Below are 26,713 nucleotides of genomic sequence, written 5' to 3'. Positions count from 1 at the left end.
GATTTTATTGAATTAGCAAGATTGACACAAAAAATCAAAAATCACAATAATACAAAGCTAAAAGAAGATTGGAGTAAATTTATGGTTTATTTTGAAGGTAACTTTAAAAACTTACCAAATACAGCAGGTCTGTTGTAAAACTCCCAATGTGCAAATCATAAACAAATACCAGCGGTAAAAAGGTTACTACTGAAAGTAACAACCCGAAATCAGTAGGGAAGGAAGTCGACAGTTTTATGTTTTCACGTTGTAGTTTTTCTATCTTTTTTTTTCTTGTCTGATCTCCGGTTTTTCTCTTTCTTTTCCTTTTTTTTTTTTTTTTTCCTAGCACTTAAGTGTTGCAACTTTTTGAATGTTTTGTTTATTTTTTTTATGTGCATAAAAGAAACCCAATAAAAAATTATTTAAAAAAAAAAAAAAGAATCAAAAAAGCAAACTTGAACCCACAAGGAAGAAGTGTTTGAGTAACATTGCTGGAAACCTTTGCTGAGCAGGACTTACTTGTGAGTAAACATTATAAGACCGTGGGGAAGGGGGCTGCTGGAGAATATGGCGCTCCATTAAGTGCTTGTGTGGAATCTCTGTTTTAATCCTGCTGCCAGCTAATTGCAGGGAAATAATGTCTGAGCTGCACTGAAGTGCCCCAGTGTGAAAGCAACCCCTTTGTGCTGCCCCAAATGGCAGCCGTCCCATCTTACAGGTATCGCACAGACTCCCCCAGTTACCGTGTCTGTCAATCCGGCACCAATAATAAACTAGTTTTCAATCCACCAGTGGCTAACAGAGTTGCCTTCTGTTCCCATGGCAACCTAAACAATATTACCCAGGCTTAAACGGATTCGGACGATATTAAAAAGCAGCCTCTTTAGGAATTCCTAGTGCTGAGAATTTTAATTTTGCGTAATGCGAGCTGACACCGTGTTTATGAGGCCTCGCTGCCTGTTTTCTTCAATTAGTGCAGAGAGGCGTGGATTTGTTTTCAGGGCTTAAGGGGGAGGCATTATTGAGTTATGGAGTGAGGAGGGGAGCAGATGAAGGCAGGTCACCCTGGCGTAGCCATCAATCCCCTAAGATGTAAATTCAGGGGGGATTTCTGGTAAATGCTGTGATTTTGAGACCTTGGAAGATAACAGCCTCCTCCTAAGACGTGAGGACTAGCAATAGGCTGGTCTGTGTCTGTGTGAGCTGAAGGAAGGCTTCACAACAGAGAAGGCAGCTCTGCACATGAGGAGAAGACACAGATTGGTGGCAAAACACAACTTGCTTCTCCTGTGTACCTCCCACCATGTCCTGGCCGCTTCTAGCCATCCGTGAGACCCCTAGGCATTATAAAAATTAAAATGACAACACCTGCAAAACAAACTACAGCACAAAAATTAGAATTTGAATATCCGTGTGCGTGTTTAACAAATGCTTTTCCAGCCTTTTCTAGATGAGAGAATGTGTAACTTTTGCTCCACTCTGCATAAAAACAAGTTGTGAGACTGATCAAATGCCAAAAACTAAACTAGTGTCTAAACTTGAGGCCAGTCTGGGGAAGAGGCTGCACCAGAAAGACGAGATGTGAGTGAAATTGTCAGCTCCCCCACCCACCCAGAGGAAAACCTCCCTCCTGTCTGGTCATGGTTGCTGAGCCCCTCCTCTCAGGTTGGTGCCACACGAGGGAGGTCTGCTTGGGTGCCTGGGTAGAAAAGGTGGCATATAAATGATATGGTGTGGGGACATTTGCTTTGTTAGGTAGCAAGCACAACTGCTCTTCCAGGCCTGCTGCCCTTAATAAGCCTCTGACCTCGCTAACATCTGGCTTGGCATTTACCAGGTTCAATTACTCCAAGATGAAAACTATTCTTCCAACAACTTCTAACTTATTGCATGATCCTTGATACATGGACAACTTAGAGAAGGTAAGCCTGGATGTGATTGTTCTCTTTCCTGAGTGAATGGTCAGAGCAGGCTTTGCAGTGGAACTTTTCCTTTGGCGGGTGAGGGATAGAATCATAGAATCATAGAATCATAGAGTTGGAAGAGACCACAAGGGCCATCGAGTCCAACCCCCTGCCAAGCAGGAAACACCATCAGAGCACTCCTGACATATGGTTGTCAAGCCTCTGCTTAAAGACCTCCAAAGTAGGAGACTCCACCACACTCCTTGGCAGCAAATTCCACTGTCGAACAGCTCTTACTGTCAGGAAGTTCTTCCTAATGTTTAGGTGGAATCTTCTTTCTTGTAGTTTGGATCCATTGCTCCGTGTCCGCTTCTCCGGAGCAGCAGAAAACAACCTTTCTCCCTCCTCTATGTGACATCCTTTTATATATTTGAACATGGCTATCATATCACCCCTTAACCTCCTCTTCTCCAGGCTAAACATGCCCAGCTCCCTTAGCCGTTCCTCATAAGGCATCGTTTCCAGGCCTTTGACCATTTTGGTTGCCCTCCTCTGGACACGTTCCAGTTTGTCAGTGTCCTTCTTGAATTGTGGTGCCCAGAACTGGACACAGTACTCCAGGTGTGGTCTGACCAGAGCAGAATACAGTGGCACTATTACTTCCCTTGATCTAGATGCTATACTCCTATTGATGCAGCCCAGAATTGCATTGGCTTTTTTAGCTGCCGCGTCACACTGTTGGCTCATGTCAAGTTTGTGGTCAACCAAGACTCCTAGATCCTTTTCACATGTACTGCTCTCAAGCCAGGTGTCACCCATCTTGTATTTGTGCCTCTCATTTTTTTTGCCCAAGTGCAATACTTTACATTTCTCCCTGTTAAAATTCATCTTGTTTATTTTTGCCCAGTTCTCTAATCTGTCAAGGTCGTTTTGAAGTGTGATCCTGTCCTCTGGGGTGTTAGCCACCCCTCCCAGTTTGGTGTCATCTGCAAATTTGATCAGGATGCCCTTGAGTCCATCATCCAAGTCGTTGATAAAGATGTTGAATAAGACCGGGCCCAAGACAGAACCCTGTGGCACCCCACTAGTCACTCTTCTCCAGGATGAAGAGGAACCATTGATGAGCACCCTTTGGGTTCGGTCAGTCAGCCAGTTACAAATCCACTGAGTGGTAGCATAGTCAAGACCGCATTTTACCAGCTTCTTTACAAGAATATCATGGGGCACCTTGTCAAATGCTCTGCTGAAATCAAGGTAGGCTACATCCACTGCGTTCCCTTCATCTACCAGGCTTGTAATTCTGTCAAAAAACGAGATCAGGTTAGTCTGACATGACTTATTTTTCAGAAATCCATGCTGACTATTGGTGATCACAGCATTCCTTTCTAGGTGCTCACAGACTGTTTGCTTAATGATCTGCTCCAGAATCTTCCCTGCTATTGATGTCAGACTGACTGGGCGGTAATTATTTGGGTCCTCTCTTTTCCCCTTTTTGAAAATAGGGACAACATTTGCCCTCCTCCAGTCTGCCGGGACTTCGCCTGTTCTCCAGGAATTCTCAAAGATGACTGCCAGTGGTTCTGAGATCGCATCTGCCAGTTCTTTTAATACTCTTGGATGCAGTTCATCTGGCCCTGGAGACTTGAATACATCTAAACTAGCCAAATATTCTTGTACTATCTCCTTAGTTATTCTGGGCTGTGTTTCCTTTGCTGAATCATTTGCTCCAAATTCTTCAGGTCGGGCATTGTTTTCTTTATCGGAGAAGACTGAGGCAAAGAAGGCATTGAGGAGTTCAGCCCTTTCTGTGTCCCCTGTTTGCATTTCACCATCTTCTCCTCTGAGTGACCCCATTGTTTCTTTGTTCTTCCTTTTGCTACGAACATACCCATAAAAGCCTTTTTTGTTGCTTTTAACCTCTCTAGCAAGCCTGAGTTCATTCTGTGCTTTAGCTTTTCTGACTTTGTGTCTACACGTGCTGGCTATTTGTTTGAATTCCTCTTTGGTGGTTTCCCCCCTTTTCCATTTTTTGTACACATCCTTTTTTAATCTTAACTCAGTTAAAAGTTCTTTAGATAGCCACCCTGGCTTCTTTAGGCACCTTCCATGTTTCCGTCTCATTGGTATTGCCTGACGTTGTGCTTTTAGTATCTCCCTCTTAACAAACTCCCAGCCATCATGAACTCCCTTTCCTTTTAGTATTGTTGTCCATGGGATCTCACCCAGCACTTCCCTAAGTTTTATGAAGTCGGCTTTCTTAAAGTCAAGAAATTGAGTCCTAGTATGCTTGGCTGCTCCTTTCCGCTGTATAGTAAACTTCAGAAGAGCATGATCACTCGCGCCTAATGATCCTTCCACTTCTACCCCACTAACCAGGTCATCAACATTGGTTAGGACCAGATCTAAAATGGCTGTTCCTCTTGTTGCTTCTCCCACTTTCTGGACAATGAAGTTGTCTGCAAGGCCAGTGAGGAATCTGTTTGACCTTATGCTCTTGGCTGAGTTTGACGTCCAACAAATATCCGGGTAATTGAAGTCCCCCATTACTACTATCTCCCTTCCTTTTGCATGCTTGGCCATCTGTTCCAGGAAGGCATCATCTATGTCCTCCGTTTGGCTTGGGGATCTATAGTAAACTCCCACAATGAGGTCTCTGTTATTCTTCTCTCCCTTAATTTTGACCCAAATGCTCTCACTTTGGCTTTGAGGATCTAAATCTTGGATCTCTTCACAGGTATACACATCCCTGACATATAACGCCACTCCTCCTCCTTTCTTGTCTGGTCTGTTTCTCTGAAATAGATTGTATCCCCCCATTATTACATTCCAATCGTGGGACTTATCCCACCAGGTTTCAGTGATGCCTACTATGTCATATTTAGTTTGCTGTACCAAGAGCTCAAGCTCATCTTGTTTATTTCCCATGCTTTGCGCATTAGTGTACAGACATTGAAGTCCATTAATCATTCCCCCGTGTCTCTTATTTAAGGATTTTTTCCTCCCACCACTAGGTCCGCGTGCTGTTTGCTCCATTTGGTCTATGACATTTGGATGATCATCTTCATTAATTGATAGGGATGGAGGGTGGCAGTGTCTTTATGACGATTATATGGAGAGTACGGCTTGCAAGTGAGCAGAGACACACAGGAGCTCAGGCAGCCACAGGACATGCATCATAATGCATCTATTTACTTACCTCTGCGTACTGTTTTGTCACTTCAGCTTTTTTACATTTTGTTTTAATCTCTGTGCATTACACACACACACACACACACACACACACACACACACACCAGGTTTTGCCACACTGCTTGGTTTTTGTTTTTTAAATAATAATATTTCTTAATCAAGTTTCCAGTTTTAAATCACATGTACAACGACAACACAACACACCAACTGCCTACCCTCCACCATTCCTTGGATGCCAATGCCCCTATTTTCATCTGAGGAATTTTGGAGGGTGTGGAATGTGGTGGAGTGGACTGCACCACTGCAGGCTGTAGGGGTTGGAGGTCTCTTTTAAATGCTTCTCCGTGTAAACAATTCCCTGCAATGGAAAAGAAGAACAGCAGGGGATGCAAGTTCCAATCCTGGTTCTTTGCTGGGCCAATACTTGCAGGGAGTTTTTGATGCACAGGAGCATCCCAAAATGTGATACACGCCCACCCTTCCATCTTCTCTGGAGAGAAGAGGCAGAGTGGAGATGCTGGAACTCTTCACACAGTGGCGTAGCGTGGGGGGTGCAGGGGGGGCCGGACGCACCGGGCGCAACATCTGGGGGTTAGGGTTAGGGGGCGCAAATCCACGGGTTAGGCGGCGCAAATTACTTGCCTTGCCCCGGGTGCTGACAACCCACGCTATGCCACTGTCTTCACATGTTGGCTTGGTGTTTCTGGGTGGGGGACCCACATGGGCGGTGCACTCGGCTTAGGTGGAAGGAGCTTCTCTCTGTGTGCTCTCTGCTCTGTCTGCAGTCTGAACTGGCACAGTCCATTTCCCGACCTCCTTCTGCAACAACCTGTCTATAGACCAGACCTTAGTTGGGCTCTGGAGTTGGTCCCTTTCTCCTTGCCTCATGGTAGGGCTGTCTTGGCAGAAGCAGTATGCCACACATTCTTAACATCTGGGATTCCAGGCATGTCCTATGGCTGCCTGAGCTCCTCTGTGCCTCTGCTCACTTGCAAGCCATACTCTTCATATAATCTTCATAAAGACACTGCCACCCTCCATCCCTCACCCGCCAAAGGAAAAGTGCCACTGCAAAGCCTGCTCTGACCATTCACTCAGGAAAGAGAACAATCACATCCAGGCTTACCTTTTCTAAGTTGTCCATGTATCAAGGATCATGTAATAAGTTAGAAGTTGTTGGAAGAATAGTTTTCATCTTGGAGTAATTGAACCTGGTAAATGCCAAGCCAGATGTTAGCTAGGTCAGAGGCTTATTAAGGGCAGCAGGCCTGGAAGAGCAGTTGTGCTTGCTACCTAACAAAGCAAAGCACATTCAGGTACTGAATATTGCTGGAGAGAGATGGGACAATGGGGGGCAAGTGATTCTTGCCTGCAACTGCTGACGGAAAAGGAACAATGGGGAAGGGGGCATTGTACAAGGGCTTCTGCACTGACTCGTCTGAAGAGTGGCAGCTTAGGATTCCAGCAGCCACATTATTATTATTATTATTGTTGTTGTTGTTGTTGTTGTTGTTGTTGTTGTTGTTGTTGTTGTTGTTATTTATATCCCAGCCATCTGGCTGGGTTTCCCCAGGAACTCTGGGAGGCTTCCAACAAAAGATTAAAAATACATTAAAACATCAGTCATTAAAAACTTCCCTAAACAGGGCTGCCTTCAGATGTCCACAATGTACCTAATGCCCCTGATTTGCCTTCCCCAACCCAGCACCTTCTGGAAGTTGTGAGACAGAAACTCCCAGCTGCCACAGCCAGTGATCAGAGATGCGGGCAGCAGGAGCCCAACAATGTCCGGAGGGCACCAGGCCGGAGACAGTGGCCCCTGGACTATTCCAGTCCCTCTTCACTGTGGAAGGTCCAAGTATCATTCTTGTTTTAGATGTTTAACTTCTTTACCTGTTCCAATATCCTCAGGGGAAGGGAGGTTTGTACCCAGTACCCAGGAGGACATGGGTGGACCTTGCCTTAGACATAGTAATGGACAACAGATTCTGATCCTGGAAGCTGACTCCAGCTTGGAGGAACTTTGCCTCCCTAGCAGCCGATACGATTAAGGGCCAGGCAGGACAACATACTTTTGGACAAAATCCAAGTAGGCCCTGAAAGTTCAGTAGGGAGGGGGCCTCTCTGACCTGAGCTAGAGGGGCATGCCCAAACATTGGGCCCTACTGGAGATGAGCCATGGGGGAGCAGTAGCCATGAATCCCCCAAAGACTTCAGTGATCAGGCAGGGATACAAAGAGCCAAGTGGTCCCAGGTATCCTGTACCCCAGTTGTAAATCATGCAAGAACTTTGAGCCTGGCCTGGCAGCAGGTGGCAGCCATTGCAGGCTGTTGAGCACCAGAGCTATGAGCTGGTGAAGGTCTGTCCCCATCAGCAGTCCAGCCGCAGCCGCTTGCACCACCTGGAGCCTCTTGTCCGGGCCCAAGGGGAAACCCACACTGAGCTCTTTGCAATAATCTACAACTATGTGTCTTTCAGAGTTTAAAGGAGTGCCCTCTCAACATCCCAGGTCCCCTCAAAATGAGGGGCCACAGTGATCCAAATATTCTGCAGCAGCCGTCCGTATCTGACCAGCAGCAGTCAACACTTGCCAGCACTTGCAATATTATTTGGTCAAACCTCATTTCACCTATCATCAAAACTGTACAATTTGATGGCACATTTTTAAAATTCTGAATGTTAGGTTTTGAGATCAGTTTTGAAATGCCACGGCAGGACTACCTGTCTTTTGTATAAGTGTATATGTGCTGCATCTGTATCCTCCCCAGGAACTCACATGGTTCTCTCCCCCCCCTCCATTTCATTTGCACAACAACCCTGCCAAGCAGATCAGGCCAACTGGCTCAAGACCACCCAGCCCTCAGCTTCTGGCCTGATTGAGGATTTGAACCCAGGTCTCTTAGATTCCAGCCCGACACAATCTTCCCGCTACTCCAGGGGCCAGCAAACTTTTTCAGCAGCAGGGGCTGGTCCACTGTCCCTCAGACCTTGTGGGGGACCGGACTATATTTAGTGCGGGGGGGGGAGTCAACAAATTCCTATGCCCCACAAATAACCCAGAGATGCATTTTAAATAAAAAGACACATTCTACTCATGTAAAAACACGCTGATTCCCGGCCCGTCCGCGGGCCAGATTGAGAAGGCGACTGGGCTGGATCCGGCCCCCGGGCCTTAGCTTGCTCCACCCGCCCTGGCTTTCCATACATCCTTGCCTGCCTTTTTTCTCTCTGGCGCTTCTGTTCGTCTGCATCTATATGCCTGCCTCGTTCTCAGCCCACAAGGAAGAAAAAGGCGGGCAGGAATCCTGCCACCAGAGCAGCCCCAGCCTATTCAAGCCAAAGTGCAAATCCAGGCAGGGCGGCGCTCGGAAGGGATGAGTGGCCCTCCCGGGTAAATCCTCTCCATCCCGCGCTCGCTCGGCAAGAGTTTGCTGGGAGGATTAACCCACGTCTTGTTCTCAATCCTGGTTTATGAGTTTCCCTGCTGGCTAGGAGGATCGTGTGTGTTTAAACAACAGCCTAATTAATCCTCATTTTATTACTTTCTCTTGTCAAGTGTCTAAAGAGAAGCTGTCAGCCCAGTGAGCCGCCCCACACACGTTTGCGTAGCTCCCAAATTACTTCATCAGAACCATCTGCTGCAAACGCCATTGCTGGGCTTATTTATTCCTCCCTTCAAACGCCTCTCCTTCCAGGGGCAGAAGATGTTAAAGGAAGTCTGAGGGTCATGAAGGGGGGGGGGTGAGTCTTCAGTGGAAGGAGTGGCTGTCAAATTGGCAGGTGACGCTACAGGTAGGGAAGAAAATGGGATCTGCAAAAAAATAGAAGAGACAGCTGGACAATTCAGGTAGATTTCACTTAAACTGAAGGATTCCTCTGACACAGCAAGGGAAAAATGCAATGGGAGATTTACAGTTTATCTGTGTTGACATCTGGAAAAAGACCTTAGCCCCTACTGCATTTGCAGTATGTAATGCTTGCAAATCGTTGAAACTGTTTTTATTTTATAAATTTCTATTCCACTTTTTCCAAAGCTCACTCTTAAAGCTGCAACATTTATTCAATCTGTTAGAACAGGTGATTAGGGATCTAGAATTAAGGGTGATACAAAATAACTAAACAACAACAATAAATACATACAGTATGTGAGCCCCAATTGATCAGACAGAAGATTATTATAATTTACGAAGCTGCAGGGGTCTCTTTTCCTGTGTGCAAGAGGTAAAAAAATGCATCTTCTGAGATGATACTGGTGTGTGTCATTGCAGGCATTATCTCAAACCTAAGGAAGTATTCTTCTTTTTGTCTTTGAAAGTGTTTTTCTCGCATGCAGACTTGTGCAGATTTATTCCACCAGTTAACAGATCAAGTGACCAAAACTGACGGCTTTGGAGGAGTAAATAAACACTGGTTCAAGTTTTTTTGTAAGCCCTTGAGGGTGTTTTTTCTCTGCGTTTCTTCTGCTTGCTGTTTGTGGCCCACTCTGATCAGGATAATATCGCTTGATAGATGGATGATCTTGCCTCACAGCAGAAGGCTGAACAGTGGGGCGGGGGGGGGGTGGAGGCCTTCCTGCCTCAGTCATTCTAAGCATGTCATGCCATTGCACTGGTGTTGGCGGGGGGCATTTCCCAGTCTCCATTAGCATCCCTTGAAAATTCTGCTGCACTGGAAGGTGAAATGCTTCCATTGAGAATGGCATCCTCTCTGTGGCATTCTTCCTGTGCTGAATCATTTCACTCACCCTTTGACAATATCATTTTGGCTGGTTTATTACATGAATCTCCTGCCATTCCTTCCTTCTGAGCTCAAAACAGCATGCTTGGTTCTCCCCTGTCTTCTCACAGCAGTTCTGTGAGGTAGGATAAGTTCACCCACTGATCTTCATGACTGAGTGAGGAATTGAACGTGGATTTCATCAGTTTGGAGTGCAGTTCTCTACCCACGACACCTTACTGGCTCTCTCGTGTGTTGTATGTGGTTCTCCAACTCCTGCTTCTTTCTGTTAGAGGCCAGGATGTGGTCTGGCAGGGCAGAATCTTTCAGTATAGCATCATCCCATTGCAGGGTACGTGAAACTCTGTGTCACAAATAATATGGCATGGGGGTGCGGTTTTCCATGGTAGCCTCTTGTTCTTCTACAATGTGTTGCTTCATGCTGATTCAACTGTAATAATAATTAGATGTCATTTATTTTGAATAATTTACACCCCATTAAAAAAAAACTATTCCCCCCAAGCAGCTTACAAGGGGGGGGCCCACAGACATAACAACAAAACACACATTAAAAATTAATTGGCATTTCAAACTGGGATGGGGAGCTTGCCCCACCCCAGCCATTGCTGAACTACGACTCCCATCACCCTAATACTGATCATGCAGATGGGGGCTGATGGGGGCTGCAGTTTAGCAACACTTGTAGGGCCACAGGCTCCCCATCCCTGACTGAAAAATAATTTGCACATTTAAAATGTTGCTTTCCACACTGTGAAAGTACAAAATACTCAAGGAGTTCCTCTCACTGTTTCAAAGTGAGATCTTAGTGAGATGCTGCACCTAGCTGGAAGGTTAGAAAAAGGCTTCTGACTCCTGGGAGGGGAAATCTGAGCTCTGGTACTTTTCCATTTCTAACCTGTTCCATCAGAATTGGTGTGCCAGCTAGAGAGAACCATTCCTTGCCTTTTGTCCTCCCCACCACCGCCTGATGATGCAAGTGATACCTAGGGTTGCCAGCTTTTTCTAAAGGCTCTGCTCCTGTGCCTGAAACAGCAGCCCAACCTCCAGAAATCCAAGAGGCAAACTGTTCCCATCCCTCTATTTGTTTCTCATCCCCTGCTGTTTGGGGTAATCTGCTGTGCCCCATTGCTGCTCTGAGTTTGCTTAGAATTCCTCAACATTCCTCCTTCTCTGCCCAGGGCTTGCCCTCCTGTTGGTCAGGGTGAAATGCCATAATGCCACCATCATTTTACGGAGGGCATTACACTGGTCAACACAAATTTGTTGTCTGTGTTTTTTCAGTTGATTTAGGATGAATCTGATGCGCTGAATCCAAAAATCACATTGGTATTGCTCAATCAGGTCAAGTTTTTGAGCTATGGCCACATGTCGTTTTTTAACGTTTTTGTTCACATGTACGCTTGTGTGGAGCATTTTAGAAGAAGTTTGTGGGGGTAAAATGCCATGTTGAATAATTGTTTTGATTGGAAATGATTATTTTAATGACAAGAAGTATTCAGGTCCGATAGTTCTGGGTGATTATGTCAAAAAGGGATCAGTTTGAAGTCATAAAACCTCGAAGTCTTCCATAAATTGGTGCGGCTGGGATCAACAGAAAGAACCGGAGCAGCCTCAAGTATCCTGATCTTCAATCAGCACGTCATCCTGTAGCTCATTGTGATGAAATTCCAGTGCCTATCTTCAGAGAACTTCCTGACATTAGTGACGAAGATGCCTCCAGTGTTGAAGGACATGAAGAAGAAGAAGTGGTTCTTGAAGATGATGCTCCACATCCATTTTCCCAAAAGGAGTTGAATGATCTAGTTCAGGGGTCTGCAACCCGCGGCTCCGGAGCCGCATGTGGCTCTTTTACACCTTTGCCGCGGCTCCGGGGCGGATACTAGCGAGGGGAGGAGGCGCATTGTGCGCCCCGACACTCCCCACTGTGGCGGGTGCTGTACTGGCTGTGACATCGCATGGGGGCGGTGCATGCGTTAGTCACGCACCGTCCCGACATCACCTTCCCACCCACCCACCCGCTACATTGTAAGTGGCATGTACGCTGGTCACTGCATTGAGGGCATGTACGCTGGTCACTGTTTTGAAGGGGAGTGAAGAATACACACACACAAAAGGTAACTTGTTAATTTAACGTTTATTTCTATGAGGAGGAGTAATTCTGAGGGGTCAAACAAAGAAATAATAAAAAAGTGAGAAAAAAGTTATTTTTATAATGACGAGTTTTGCGGCTCCCAGTTTTTTTTTTCCTTTGGAAACGGGTCCAAGTGGCTCTTTTTGTCTTAAAGGTTGCAGACCCCTGATCTAGTTCGTGACCTCAGCTTGTCAGAGGACTCTGCCAAACTGTTGGCATCCAGATTGAAGGAAAAAACCTGCTCTCTGACAGTGCTCGCATCAGCTTCTTCCACAACAGGCATCAAGAGTACCTCCGTTTTTTCTCGGAAGAGAAGGACTTGGTGTACTGTGCAGATATTGCACAGCTTCTGCTCAAGCTTGGAGTGCCACAGTACGAACTCAAAGATTGGAAACTGTTCATTGACAGCAGCAAGCGATCACTGAAATGTGTTCTGCTACACAACGGCAACCAGTTTGCCTCTAAACCCCTGGCTCACTCGAGTACACTGAAGGAGAACTATGAAGCGGTGAAGTATGTGCTGGAGAAAATTGGTTATGATCAGCATAAGTGGTTATTTGTGTTGACCTGAAGATGGTGAACTTTTTGTTGGGACAACAGTCTGGCTTCACCAAGTACCCATGTTTTCTGTGCATGTGGGATAGTAGGGACCGTGCTCAGCATTACACGAAGAAGGACTGGCCTGTGTGGGAGGAATTGGTGCCTTGCAAAGAAAGGAACGTCTTCAACGACCCTCTGGTGGACAGAGACAGACTACTCTTCCCACCGCTGCACATCAAGCTCGGCTTAATCAAGCGTTCACCAAGGCTCTGGACAAGGATGGTGACTGCTTCACTTACTTGTGCCAGGCTTTTCCAGGATTGACCATGGAGAAGTTGAAAGCTGGCATCTTTGATGGTCCTCAGATCTGTCAGCTCATCAGAGATCCAGAGTTCGGAAAGTCAATGAACGAAGTGAAACTGGAAGCGTGGAAGGCATTTGTTCTGGTAGTGAAGAACTTTCATAGAATCATAGAATCATAGAATCATAGAATCATAGAGTTGGAAGAGACCACAAGGGCCATCGAGTCCAACCCCCTGCCAAGCAGGAAACACCATCAGAGCACTCCTGACATATGGTTGTCAAGCCTCTGCTTAAAGACCTCCAAAGTAGGAGACTCCACCACACTCCTTGGCAGCAAATTCCACTGTCGAACAGCTCTTACTGTCAGGAAGTTCTTCCTAATGTTTAGGTGGAATCTTCTTTCTTGTAGTTTGGATCCATTGCTCTGTGTCCGCTTCTCTGGAGCAGCAGAAAACAACCTTTCTCCCTCCTCTATATGACATCCTTTTATATATTTGAACATGGCTATCATATCACCCCTTAACCTCCTCTACTCCAGGCTAAACATGCCCAGCTCCCTTAGCCGTTCCTCATAAGGCATCGTTTCCAGGCCTTTGACCATTTTGGTTGCCCTCCTCTGGACACGTTCCAGTTTGTCTGTGTCCTTCTTGAATTGTGGTGCCCAGAACTGGACACAGTACTCCAGGTGAGGTCTGACCAGAGCAGAATACAGTGGCACTATTACTTCCCTTGATCTAGATGCTATACTCCTATTGATGCAGCCCAGAATTGCATTGGCTTTTTTAGCTGCCGCGTCACACTGTTGGCTCATGTCAAGTTTGTGGTCAACCAAGACTCCTAGATCCTTTTCACATGTACTGCTCTCAAGCCAGGTGTCACCCATCTTGTATTTGTGCCTCTCATTTTTTTTTGCCCAAGTGCAATACTTTACATTTCTCCCTGTTAAAATTCATCTTGTTTGTTTTGGCCCAGTTCTCTAATCTGTCAAGGTCGTTTTGAAGTGTGATCCTGTCCTCTGGGGTGTTAGCCACCCCTCCCAGTTTGGTGTCATCTGCAAATTTGATCAGGATGCCCTTGAGTCCATCATCCAAGTCGTTGATAAAGATGTTGAATAAGACCGGGCCCAATACAGAACCCTGTGGCACCCCACTAGTCACTCTTCTCCAGGATGAAGAGGAACCATTGATGAGCACCCTTTGGGTTCGGTCAGTCAGCCAGTTACAAATCCACTGAGTGGTAGCATAGTCAAGACCCCATTTTACCAGCTTCTTTACAAGAATATCATGGGGCACCTTGTCAAATGCCTTGCTGAAATCAAGGTAGGCTACATCCACTGCGTTCCCTTCATCTACCAGGCTTGTAATTCTGTCAAAAAATGAGATCAGGTTAATCTGACATGACTTATTTTTCAGAAATCCATGCTGACTATTGGTGATCACAGCATTCCTTTCTAGGTGCTCACAGAACTTTCTTGGCAACAATAAGGCCAGAAACTACGCAGAACTTGTCAACAACATGCTGACTACTTTCAGAAACCTGGGCTGCAACATGAGCGTCAAGATGCACTACCTATTTTCACATATGGACCGGTTTCCTGAGAACCTGGGTTCGATGAGTGACGAGCAGGGGGAGAGATTCCATCAAGACATGAAATAGATGGAGACCAGGTATCAGGGTCGCTGGGATGCAGTCATGATGGCTGGCTACTGTTGGACTCTGAAGAGAGACCTCCCTGCTGCTGAGCATTCCAGGAGTTCCAAGAAACGGAAGTTCAAGCCCTGAAGTTTGAAAAATGGTGAAGCAACATGCAATTTACGTGTACTTACCTTTATCAATGCCCACCATTCAGTTTACAGTAAACCTGACCTGATGGCGAGAAACGGATGCCATTTCCTGATTCAGCAGTGCAAAAATACCCTAAATCAGTTGTAGAAATCTAGACAACATTCAAAAAGTAAAAAATTGTTGCCCAGTGTTACACTTCCCTTAAATTGGAGGAGCTAAACCCTTGCAAGGAGTTCCAAGCAGAGAACTTGCCCCATCATTTCCCTCATAATTGCCAATCAGGATTTGTTTTTGTTTATGTTTAGGAACCTCAGTAAGAAAATTATTATGTGTCCAGCAATCTGGATTTGCCTAAATCAAAGCAAAAGCCAACAATAAACAGTTAACTATTTATTATTTCTAAAACATACAGATAAATCAAAGTAAAATAAAGGGAAAGCCATAGGCCTTGCCATCTTACAGTGAAGTAAAGATGGAACAAGAAGTTGCCTTGGCAAATGTATTTTCCCACACCTGTGTTTGCTGAGATAACAGATGTGAGTATGGATGAAGCATTTGCTCAAGAGAATCAGCTGGCAGGGAAGATGGTCAGCCCATTGCTTTCTTGCTGATTCTCCCCTACAAACCCATGGAAGTGGTACTAAGAGCCCTACGGGATCTAATCCAGCCTCTTGTGGTCACAATGGATGAGAGACGCTCTGGGGGGAAATATATATAAGCGGCTCTGAGCTTCTTAGACGAAGAGCAGGGCAGGTAAATCCTAGCTTGGGATTTGGATTTCTTTTTCTTTTTGGCTGAGGGCTTGCATAGCCTTGTTGTCCACCTGGGAGAACAGACCTGGCACGTCTGAATGAACCATGAAAACAAAATGGTTGGTATGTTTGCAGGCTCTGGGGGCAAAGCCACCCCAGCAGAGAGTGGTGGGGAAGCAGGAACTAGCTTTGCCTCTTGCCTTCCTGGTAGTTGGCCAGGCTGAGTTGACATCTATCACCCGAGATCCTTCCTTAACAAATGGCCAAGTCTGTCCGTCTGGCTTGAGGTAAGTCAGACTCACTCATGGCTGATCAGATAGGAAAATCTTCATAAATTGGAAAAGAGTTCCAGATTCCAGGTTGCTGATGTGCCACACCTTATTAACACACTCAGGAATGTATGTAGGTTCACCAAGCAAATGTAGCTGCACACAGGTAGGTACACCAAGCCTAGCAAAAATGGACTAGTAACTTAGGTGGACTTCCTTGCAAGGGTGGTCTCTTTCCACCATATTTGCTTTGCCTCAATGTCTTGCTCCCCTTTTTTCTCAGGCTCTTCCAGACTAAATGCAGTGGTTGCCTCAAAGCAGTGGCTCCCTCAGAGTTCATCATGCGGGTGCTGGAAAACGTCTATCACGTCCACTGTTTCTCCTGCTGTGAGTGCGAGAGGCGGCTGCAGCGTGGTGATGAGTTTGTACTCAAAGAAGGGCAGCTGCTTTGCCGCAGTGACTATGAGAAGGAGAGAGACATGCTGAGCGCCATCAGCCCCGCTCCCACCGAGTCAGGTGAGAGACAAGAGCAGTGAGACCTTCTTTGTAGGGATGGAGGCAAATGTCTCTGAGCATGGGCAGAGTCACCACTCCAGAGTCCTATCACCAGCTCTCGGGCATCTGAGGCCACATAAGCACAGTCCTATGTAGGAAAATGGATACCATGCCCTCCCACTCTAGTTCCAAATCTGCCATCCACAGAGCCCCCATCTGCAATCCAAATCACACTTCTGTGGGGCAGGGCAGGGGAAACCCAACAAATTCAGGATGATTTACTTCTGAATAGCCATGCTTAAGAATGCAATGCACAAGTTCCTGTTTCAACCAGGAACAACAAGGCTTTGTGGCATCCTCCTGTGAAGCTGCTGACCTTAGATAAGGGGCTAGAATGAACAGGTGCAACCTTAAAAGACAGAGGGTTGTATACCCAAAGCTAGTCCTACTTAGAGCAGACCCACTGAAATGAATGAACCTGTGTTCTAACATATTCCTATCCATGCAGCAGGAGCCTGAGGGGCATGCCGTGTCTCCACTCGCACTCGGTCCAGGCCTCCTCCGCTGCACCATCTCTGCACCCATCTCCCTGCTTGCATGCAGCACTGGCTCACAGGAGAGGCAGGGGCCGTGGCATCCTCCCAGCGGAGGCAGTGCTCAGCTCCTCAGAATGGGGCAGCCGACCCTCCTATGAGCCAAGGTGAACCGACTGCCTCAGGCAGCAGAAGCCCACCAGGCAGTGTCCCCCGGCCCAAACACACCCGCCAGGGAAGCAGAACCAACAGTGGCAGCAGAGTTTGGTGAGATCTCACAAGAGTGCTCTGAAATCTCATGAGATCTTGTGCAGAGCACGGGATGTCGTGAGATTTTTGTGAGCTCTCACCAGAAGCAGGCACGGCTGTTTTGCAGTTGCTGCCACGCAGCCCAGGCAAGGCCGCCTTCGGGGGGCGGGGGGGGGCAGTTGCAGAGCTGCAGTGGGGCAGCATGTTCCCCTTTGGCCACAAGTAGCAAAATGCAACGTTCAGCCTCTGGTGGCCGCAGTTGGCTCAAGGCTGCCAACCCAGCGCTTCTGTGAGCTCAATGCCACCTCAGCCTGACCTCTTCAGGAGAAGGCTCAGGAGTAAACCTGACACCAATCTGGAGTGGAGTCCCTTCCGGCAACTCTTGCCACCAAGCTGGTGCCAAATGAACACACTCTCTGCTTTCCTTTGGACCACCTCAGCAAGGCCAAGAGGGGGTCTTGTCATCTGAACAGTCCAAGACCTCCATCCACACTGCCCAGGCTTGTGCCCCAAAGAGGCCATGCTTGTTTGTTGCAGCAAAAGCAACAAAAAAGCTTGCGGCTCCTTAAAGATGAATCAGTTTTTTAATGCCATAAGCTTTTGCATCATCTGATGGAATAGACTCTGGTCCACAAAGGCTGGTGGCATTTAAGGTGCCGTCTCAATTCTCATTTGTAAGGCTTCTTATTAAGATGAAAGAAACAGGAGACCTAGCCAGTATACGTACTAGCAATGCTAATTTACCAGTATATTTTCCCTGGGGGGCTTCCAGATGTTGTTGGACTCCAACTCCCTTCAGTCCCACCCAGCTTGGCCGACTGAAGGATAAGGGGAGACATATTTTGGCAACAACTGGGGAGATGCAGGTTCCCCCCATCCACAGCACAGATCCCTGTGGCAGGGGCTCCCATGAGAGACGTGACCATGAGGAGCGCCTGCAGGACAGAGAAGCTGTCTCCCACTGGGCACCCGATGTGGGGGGATCCTGAGTCCGGTGTTTTCCATTTCCCTTCATAGTGAAGAGTGAAGATGAGGATGGGAGCCACCCGCAGGGCAAAGGCAGCGAGGAAGCCAAGGACCACAAGCGCTCCAAGCGGCCACGGACCATCCTCACCACACAGCAGCGCCGGGCCTTCAAGGCCTCCTTCGAAGTCTCCTCCAAGCCCTGCCGGAAGGTCCAGTATCACAGAAGACCCCTTTGTGGGGGGGGGATAAGAGAGTTTCCCCGCCCTCTCCTCCTGTCCCTCCTCCCCATTGGCTGTTGGGGGTGGGAGAACCCCCAGAAAATCCGGGGCGGGGGGTCAGGGGAGAAGACGGCAGATTGTTGCCAGTGATGTTTGCACTGATGGGAAAAGTGGCTTAGCAATATCCTGGATTCTTCCCATAGGCTTGGGGAGAGATTAATTTTAGCTCACATTTTGTTTTTTTGTTTTTTGTTTTTTTAATAAAATATTTATTGAGATTTTCAAAAAATTACAAAAGAAAAAGAAAAAAAAGAAAAATACAAAATAAAAATAGTTTAAAACAATTCAGTCTTTCCGTCACATATTTTTCATTTGCTTATTTCCCGGACCTCCTCACGCCTCCCTTTTCTGTATTCCAATTCAAATTGTTAATTCAGCAAATCCCTCCCCTCTTCAATCATCTTAATCTTCAATTTTAAAATATTATAACATTAAGTTTTTACCTATTAATAACCATTTTCTCATATTCTCTTATAGCATTACAGCTAAAGACCACTTAGTTTCTATCCAACATCATTCTAACATTCATTAATTTTAGAATATTTCTGTAGATAGTCTTTAAATTTCTTCCAGTCTTCTTCCACCGACTCTTCTCCCTGGTCTCGGATTCTGCCAGTCATTTCCGCCAGTTCCATATAGTCCATCACCTTCATCTGCCATTCTTCCAGGGTGGGTAGATCTTGTGTCTTCCAATACTTTGCAATGAGTATTCTTGCTGCTGTTGTGGCATACATAAAAAAGTTCTATCTTTCTTTGGCACCAATTGGCCGACTATGCCCAGGAGAAAGGCCTCTGGTTTCTTCAAGATGGTATATTTAAATACCTTTTTCAATTCATTATATATCATCTCCCAGAAAGCCTTAATCCTTGGGCACGTCCACCAAAGGTGAAAGAATGTACCTTCAGTTTCTTTACATTTCCAACATTTATTATCGGGCAAATGATAGATTTTTGCAAGCTTGACTGGTGTCATGTACCACCTGCATATCATTTTCATAATATTCTCTCTTAGGGCATTACATGCCGTAAATTTCATACCTGTGGTCCACAACTGTTCCCAGTCAGCAAACATAATGTTATGTCCAACATCTTGTGCCCATTTAATCATAGCAGATTTGACCGTTTCATCCTGAGTATTCCATTTCAACAGCAAGTTATACATCTTTGACAAAATCTTAGTTTTAGGTTCTAACAGTTCTAATTTTTATTTTTCCACCTGGAAGCCAATTTTCTTATCCAAGTTATATGCCTCCATTATCTGATAGTAATGTAGCCAGTCTCGCACTTTATCTTTTAATTTCTCAAAACTCTGCAATTTCAATTTATCTCCTTCTTGTTCCAAAATTTCCCAATATTTTGGCCATTTAGCCTCCATATTAAGTTTTTTCTGAGCCTTCGCCTCCATCGGTGATAGCCACCTTGGGGTTTTGTTTTCAAGTAGGTCTTTATATCTTGTCCAAACATTAAGCAATGCTCTTCTGACAATATGGTTTTTGAATGCTTTATGTGCTTTAACCTTGTCATACCACAAATATGCATGCCACCCAAAAACATTATTAAAACCTTCTAAATCCAAAATGTCTGTGTTCTCAAGAAGCAGCCATTCTTTCAGCCAGCAAAATGCTGCTGATTCATGGTAAAGTTTAAGGTCTGGCAGGGCAAATCCACCTCTGTCCTTTGCATCAGTTAATATTTTAAATTTTATTCTGGGCTTCTTGCCCTGCCAGACAAATCTAGAAATGTTTCTCTGCCACTTCTTGAAACAGTCCATTTTGTCCAAAATTTGCAATGATTGAAACAGAAATAACATTCTTGGCAATACATTCATCTTTATAACAGCAATTCGACCTAACAAGGAAAGCTTCAAATTTGACCATATCTCTTAAGTCCTTTTTCACTTCTGACCAACATTTCTCATAATTGTCTTTAAATAGGTTTAAGTTCTTAGCGGTCATATTAACCCCCAGGTATTTTACTTTATTGACCAATGTTAAACCTGTCTCCTTCTGAAACCTCTCTATCTCAATCGGTGTTAAATTTTTCTCAAGCACCTTAGTTCAACTTGTTCAACTTGAATCCTGCCACATGACCAAATTCCTGAATCAATTCTAATACTCTTTTAGTACTAAATTCTGGCTCCTGTAACTTCAATACTAAGTCATCTGTAAAAGCTTTCAATTTGTACTGTTTGGCTCCGACCTGTATGCCTTTGATCAAATGGTCCCTTCTGATCATGTTTAGCAGAACCTCCAGGACCGAAATAAAAAGCAATGGGGAAATTGGACAGCCTTGTCGTGTCCCCCCCCCTTTTTTTTAGTTCACATTTTGATATCAACCTATCTTTTAATGCAAACCTCATTTTAATGCAAAATATTACATGAACTGAAATGCAGCTATTCATCAAAATTTCATGGGAACTGTCAGGGGTTCAGGAGCAGAGACGCAGAGAAGGGAGGAAGCAGAGAGCGAGGGGGAGGAATCCGAAGGGAAAATGAGTGATGATGACGACCCGAGATCTCCAAGCCTAAGCAGTGAGTCAGAGGACTCCCAAAAGGGAGCCCCAGTGAGCAGAGCAAGGGGGGGATCCGGGGGGACACCCCAGGAGGAAGGGAACAGAGGAGATTCAGAGAGTAGCAGCTGGAAGTCGGGACCCACGCTCAAGACTGAGAGCAGCAGGGAGGAAGGTAGCCAGGCATCGGGTTCCGGAGGCTGTCAGCAGGAGGGAGGGCACGAGTCAGGGGTGGTCACGCCCTCCTCAGAGAGCGAGGCAACGGTTAAGAGGAAAGTAGAGAGTTGGGCGCGCGCGCCAAGTTCAAATGCAGCGGAAGCTGGAGCAGTAAGCAGCCCGGAGAGTGAGCCAGGTCCCAAAGCCCGCCGCAAGGAGGCAGAAGGATCAGGGGGGTCAGCGTCAGAGGAGAGTAGAAGGGAGGAGGCCCAGGGGGGCAGAAGGACCCAGAGACGTAGGGAGAGGCGAAGGAGGTGGAGCAAGGCTAGGGTATTAAGCTGGTGTGCAAGAGGCGGGGACTCAGACGGGTCTTCGCCGACCTAGGGCAGAAGGTGTAGAGCTGCACGCTGCAGTTCGGAAATGAAACCTGTAACTTAATAAAGACTCTTATAAAGTGAACGCTGGCGGACTTGGTCCTATGTGAGCTGGGACTGGGTGGCAGCTCTGACAGGAACTTTGTGCATTTTTAAACAAATCACAAGCTGGAAATGTGGAGAACTGAATTTAAGACTGGAAGATAAAAATAAAGGGTGAGAGACCAACATTAGTTTTGTCGATCCCTACTCACAGACAATGTTGTAGGCCATGGGTAGGCAAACTAAGGATCGGGGGCCTGATCCAGCCCAATCACCTTTTAAATCCAGCCTGTGGACGGTCCGGGAATCAGCATGTTTTTACATCAGTAGAATGTGTGCTTTTACGTATTTAAAATGCATCTCTGGGTTATTTGTGGGGCATAGGAATTCATTCATTTTTCTTCTTCAAAATATAGTCCGGCCCCCCACAAGGTCTGAGGGACAGTGGACCAGCCCCTGCTGAAAAAGTTTGCTGACCCCTGTTGTAGGCTGAACAAGCCCCACTTTCAGCCCTGAGGAGTTGGAGGCGGGTAGATTGCTTTCTTTTAGCAATCAGGTGTGGGGAGAGGAGAACCTGCAAATCCTTTGGCAGCGCATAGTGTCTCTTAGCCCCAACCTGAGAGGGATGGAACTCTTTTTAACCAGACGCTTTTCCACTCTTCACGCTGGGCAGGTGAGGGAGACGTTGGCAGCTGAAACAGGCTTGACTGTTCGGGTGGTGCAAGTTTGGTTCCAGAATCAAAGAGCCAAGGTGAGTGACGGCCTCAGAGCTTTACATTTGAGTGGCAACCTATCTCTGACTAAACAGGAGGAAGGAGAAGGGGCATCTCTCTCTGCCAGAGTCGGGCAGGGGAAGGGGGTGCAGTGGGGACGGGCCGCCCCAGGTGTCACCACTGAAGGGGGTGACAAAATGTTGGGCAGCACTCACCGCGGGGCCTGCAGTGCGCCCCAGCCATGCGTCTCTCCTGGGAGTGACACAGTGGCTTGGGCGCCCGCAGGCTCCACGCTACCCCAAACGGTCTGACGGCGCCTCCCCCACAGCTGTAGGGCGGCCGAGTGGGAGGAGGCAGGCAGACCCCTTGGAGCGTCCTGCCCCAGCTCGCCCTGCCCCCGTGGGCAGCTTGTCCCGCCCCTGGGCACAGGGCACGCACGCCTCCCAGGCGCCCGATCGGCTTGCCCCGCCGCTGGCCAAAGTTATCCAGGGCTGTGAGGCTGGAGCTCTCAGGCCTCTGAGCAACACACAATCCCTGACCATTATTGAGAGGAGGAACACCTTTGGCTGTCAAATTCTGGCTCTTATCCCAAATAGGCCCCTAAACGTTTAGAAAGGTGGGCTATAAATGCTGAAACAAACCAAGAGCACACACTTTTGGCAATTGCAGCTGAGCTCTCTCCCTTCCCAGAGCAGAACTGCCTATGCCTTTGCCTTGGCAGGGCTCCTGTGCCAGGCAGAAATTCACCAGGTCTTCCTCTCAGCATTCCTACTTATTCAAGCTGGGATTCCTGCACTTGTTGAATTTCTGCCTGTCATGAAGCTATTAAGGGCACAGGAACTGTACAAAAACCCAGCAAAAAAGAAGTGGCAACCCTTGCTGAGTCTGGTGTTTTAGAGTTGCTTTTAAATGTGGGCGCAATATGAATCAGTGCCAGTTTTATTCACTGGCCCAGCAGCAATGCCTTGAGCTGTGGTTTCTGGTCTGCAGGAAGTAGCCAGAGAACAATATTTATCTCCCTGTTGTGGAAAACCACATCTTTTGCTATTATCGAAGATAATTCATTACACTTCAGCCAAAGTTCTCTGAGCAACTTTACAGAGCAGCATCATGCCTGCTGACTTCCTCAGCTTAAACCACGGTTAAAACTTAAGTAGTCTATCTTAAGGGGCCGTCTTTCTGCCTTCCTTCCTTCCTTCCTTCCTTCCTTCCTTCCTTCCTTTTCTTCTTGTCAGCTGGCAACCTTAGTTGGTGCAGCAGTGGCAGGAGGGGAGGAGAGCATCCGATGCAAGGTGGGGGCAGGTGTGTGGCACTGGCCTCGGAAGGGGACAGACCCCCTCGCCCCAATTTAGGAGGGGGATTCTGTCCTCCCTTCCCCCTTTTGTTGCACCCCTGCCCAGGAGCATCCGTCCTCCTCCTTGCAGATGAAGAAGATCGCCCGCAGGCAACAGCAGCAGCAGCAGCAGGAGCAGGAGCAGCTGGGCAATCCACGCCTGGGCACCGGAAGGGGGACCGGAAGGAGCAGCAGGCAAAGCAATGAAGACAGCGAAGGTGAGAATCTCTGGTGGAAACTCGAGGGCACCTGAGTCCCTTGGTGTCAGGAGCTGGAGTCAGGCGGAGGTCAGCAACAAAACAATAAAGCACCGATGTCAGTGAAGTTAACTGAAAGAAACAAAACATCTCAGGGCTAGTGGTCACAGCAACGCTTCCCAGCAGGTCTTGCCCCAAAGAAGCCATTGCAAGGACTGAAGGTCCCTGCCTTCCCACCACTCTCTGAGGCTCCTTCCCCAGCAGCCAAAGGCTCCGTTAGTAATCACTATAAACGAAAGAGAAATACAGTGCATCTCACCATGAGACCATGAACAGGTGAGTGCCTCTGTGTGCATCTGCTCAGTTACAGAACAGTAACCTTTGTTGCACATTCAGTGGGAGAGCAAACATACCATTTTTGTAACTTGCAGTCTATATTTTGGCCCTGGATTATGCCATCAAAATAGTGTATTGTAATTAAACAGCTCTGGGTCCCATCCCGTCCCGTCCGCCACCCCACCCCTACCCCAGGATTGGGTTACTGTAGAAGAGTAGGAGTCTGTGCACAAAATAGAAATGGCTTTAACTCACCAGTTTACATTTGGGATTGTGAGTGTGGCATTGTGAGGATACTGGCGCCTCAGGAGAATCTGTGGCCCTTCAGATGTTGGTGAACTGCATCCCTGACTGCATCCCATCATCTTTCTACTGGCCCTGCTGGTGGCCGGTGCTGAGGGAAGTTAGAGTCCCACAGCACCCGAGGGTCAGTGGTTCCTCCCCCACCCACCCCAGTGTTAGAGAGAGCTACAATCCCCAAGATTCCCTGGAGTGAAAGTAAAGTGTGGACAGGCACACAGAGCTCTGAAATCCTGTCAAAAGCTTCATTTGACTTCTGAGGAATCAGCAGTCTCCACTCACACTCTGCAGCTGTGAGGGACAGAAACTTGCTTTAAAATAAATTAAAATGAAATACTGGTTATCAGGAGATGGCTATACATGGCCTTCCAAGTTGTCTATTCACAACAAAGATATGCCTGGAACAGCAATTATTGATCATAGCAGCAAACCTGCATTCCCCAATGTCTGTCTTTTCCCCAGGCTTGGCTGTTTTAAGTGCTGTTTCAGAGAGGATGTGAGAGCCAAGTATTTCAAAAATAAAACAGCTTTTGAGAGGACAGAGTAGTTTCAGTAACTTAGTTGTTACTTAAACACACACAGAGTGTTATTACTAAATCCAAAGTGTTCGCTGATAGGCTTCCCCCTTCTTTGCTTCAACAGATGGTGCCAGTGTGCATGGAATCGAGGGTCTGATGGTGCCATACTCCAGGATTGCCCAACAGCAGCTGCTTCCCCTGGATCAGAACAGCTACAGCACAGACTTGTACCGGCAAGGACTCACCCCACCCCAGCTGCCAGGAGACCATCTCCACCCCTATGGTGAGCTTCTCCAGAGGAATCTGCTATGAGCATGTGCTGTGCACCAGACCCCTCTGTCACTTTTCCTACAGAGACATAATGCTCCTGCGCAGTTTTTTCTGCCAGTGGGTGCATAGCAGAAGTAAAAATCTCCCTCCATAGATGTTGGTGGCAAGGAAAAGAATAGTCATAAAAGGAGAATTCCCTGGATGCCAAGATCCAAGTCTGGGGCAAGTACTCTTTGATGACCTAGGCAGAAATTTAAAATCACAAAATATGCAGCAAAGCATGGGAATATAGACTGTTAGACCTTTAAAATAAGCCCTTAGAAGTTCCAAAGCTTCCTTCTTCCCCTAGCATAGATTAAAAAACATACACATTTGGTAAGTGAAAAATGGTTTACTTACAAACTCTCCAAAGGTCATATTCATGTTCTTTTCCATACAGCATTCAAAAAAAGTTGCACAGGCAGTAAAACTTAGTTTAGTTACAGTGGTGAAAGTTCCTAAATTATTGGGTATAGGAACTCAAGAGAGGCTTGTAAGAGCCATGTGGTCTGAGCTGCAACAACCAGCTCAGACCTCCTCGCACATTGAGCTTCTTAGGTAGATGGAAGGGAACAAAGGCTCGACACTTAGTTCCTCCTAAGGTGAGCTAAGCCTGTCAGGACAGCTTACTCTATAGTCCTAACCCTTTCTTGCATTAAACATGTTGGTTATATGAGGCTGGTTATCCCACAGGATGTTCATGACACAGGGTGTATGTGACCTGTGAAAGTTAAATAATTATTTTTACAGTGGCCCTCAAAATGAAAGACCAAAGACGGAAATGGCCCTGGCTGTGCCTGTTGCTGTTCCTCATCTTTCTTGCTTCCGAAGGCCACACCAGACATTTAAAACAGTATCATGCCACTTTAAACAGTCATGGCCTTCCCCCAGAGAATTCTGGGAACTGTAGTTTGCCAAGAGTTGTTAGGAGACCCCTTTTCCCCTCACAGAGCTACAATTTCCAGAGTTCCCCTGGGAAGAGAGATTGGTTTTTCAACCACTCTGAGAACTGTAGCTCTGTGAGGAGAAAAGGGGTCTCCTAACAAACTCCAGTTCCCAGAATTCTTTGGGGAAGGCCATGTCTGTTTAAAGTGGTGTGATACTGCTTTAAAGGTATATTGCAGATGTGGCTTTTGGGTGCCTCTTTAAAAGTGATGGGGCCAAAGTAAGATTCCCTGAGGGCCAAACTGAGTGTTGGCCTCTTGTTTCTACTTACCATTTTTGTGAGAATGTCGCCATTCACCGAATGATGTCCATGTGGCTTTCAAAATAACCAACACACATTTTGTTTCAAGTTATATCCTGGTTCATTCCAGTGGTGGCGTTAAATGGGATTGATGGTGATGGTGTAAATGCCGCTGTGCTTTGTTTGCCATTGGCGTTTGCCTGTGAAAGGGGAGCTGAGGAATAAATTAGCCAACAGGCAAAGCCATAATGGTTTAAGAGGAGCGAGAAGAGTGTACAGATAATCACAAGGCTTTTGACTGGACCTTTTGCTCATATTGCTTAGAAATGTTTTTAGATGTGCTGGGTGTTTTGAAATGTTTTAGTTGGTCTTTAAAATGTCTTTAAATATATATATTAAATTACCGTATTTTTTGCACCATAACACTCACTTTTTTCCTCCTAGAAAGTAATGGGAAATGTCTGTGCATGTTATGGAGCGAATGCCTGCAGGTGGCGGGGGGGGGGGGATCTGCTGCAGTCGTGAGCAGAGGATCCATGGTTCCCCTTCCTTCCCTCCTCTGTGGTTACAAAGCATGGATCCACATGAATCCTCAGGATTTTTGCATTGGGCTACTCCAAACTCAC

General features: G+C 46.7%; 1 protein-coding gene across 2 annotated transcripts in view; it reads left to right on the top strand.

Annotated features, from left to right (window-relative positions):
• Positions 1 to 26,713, top strand: part of LOC309524251 (LIM homeobox transcription factor 1-alpha-like) — a 100,864-nt gene that overhangs the window by 70,161 nt on the left and 3,990 nt on the right. For both annotated transcript variants that reach the window (XM_082208711.1, XM_082208712.1), the window contains 5 exons: positions 15,877 to 16,109; positions 17,888 to 18,045; positions 21,869 to 21,946; positions 23,309 to 23,459; positions 24,717 to 24,875. In XM_082208711.1, the coding sequence (XP_082064837.1) occupies positions 15,877 to 16,109; positions 17,888 to 18,045; positions 21,869 to 21,946; positions 23,309 to 23,459; positions 24,717 to 24,875 (779 nt within the window). The remainder of the gene's footprint in view (positions 1 to 15,876; positions 16,110 to 17,887; positions 18,046 to 21,868; positions 21,947 to 23,308; positions 23,460 to 24,716; positions 24,876 to 26,713) is intronic.

This window comes from Podarcis vaucheri, assembly GCF_965113315.1.
Source record: "Podarcis vaucheri genome assembly, chromosome: 2".
Lineage (NCBI taxonomy): Eukaryota > Metazoa > Chordata > Lepidosauria > Squamata > Lacertidae > Podarcis > Podarcis vaucheri.
This window is presented reverse-complemented; position numbering and strand designations above follow the sequence as displayed.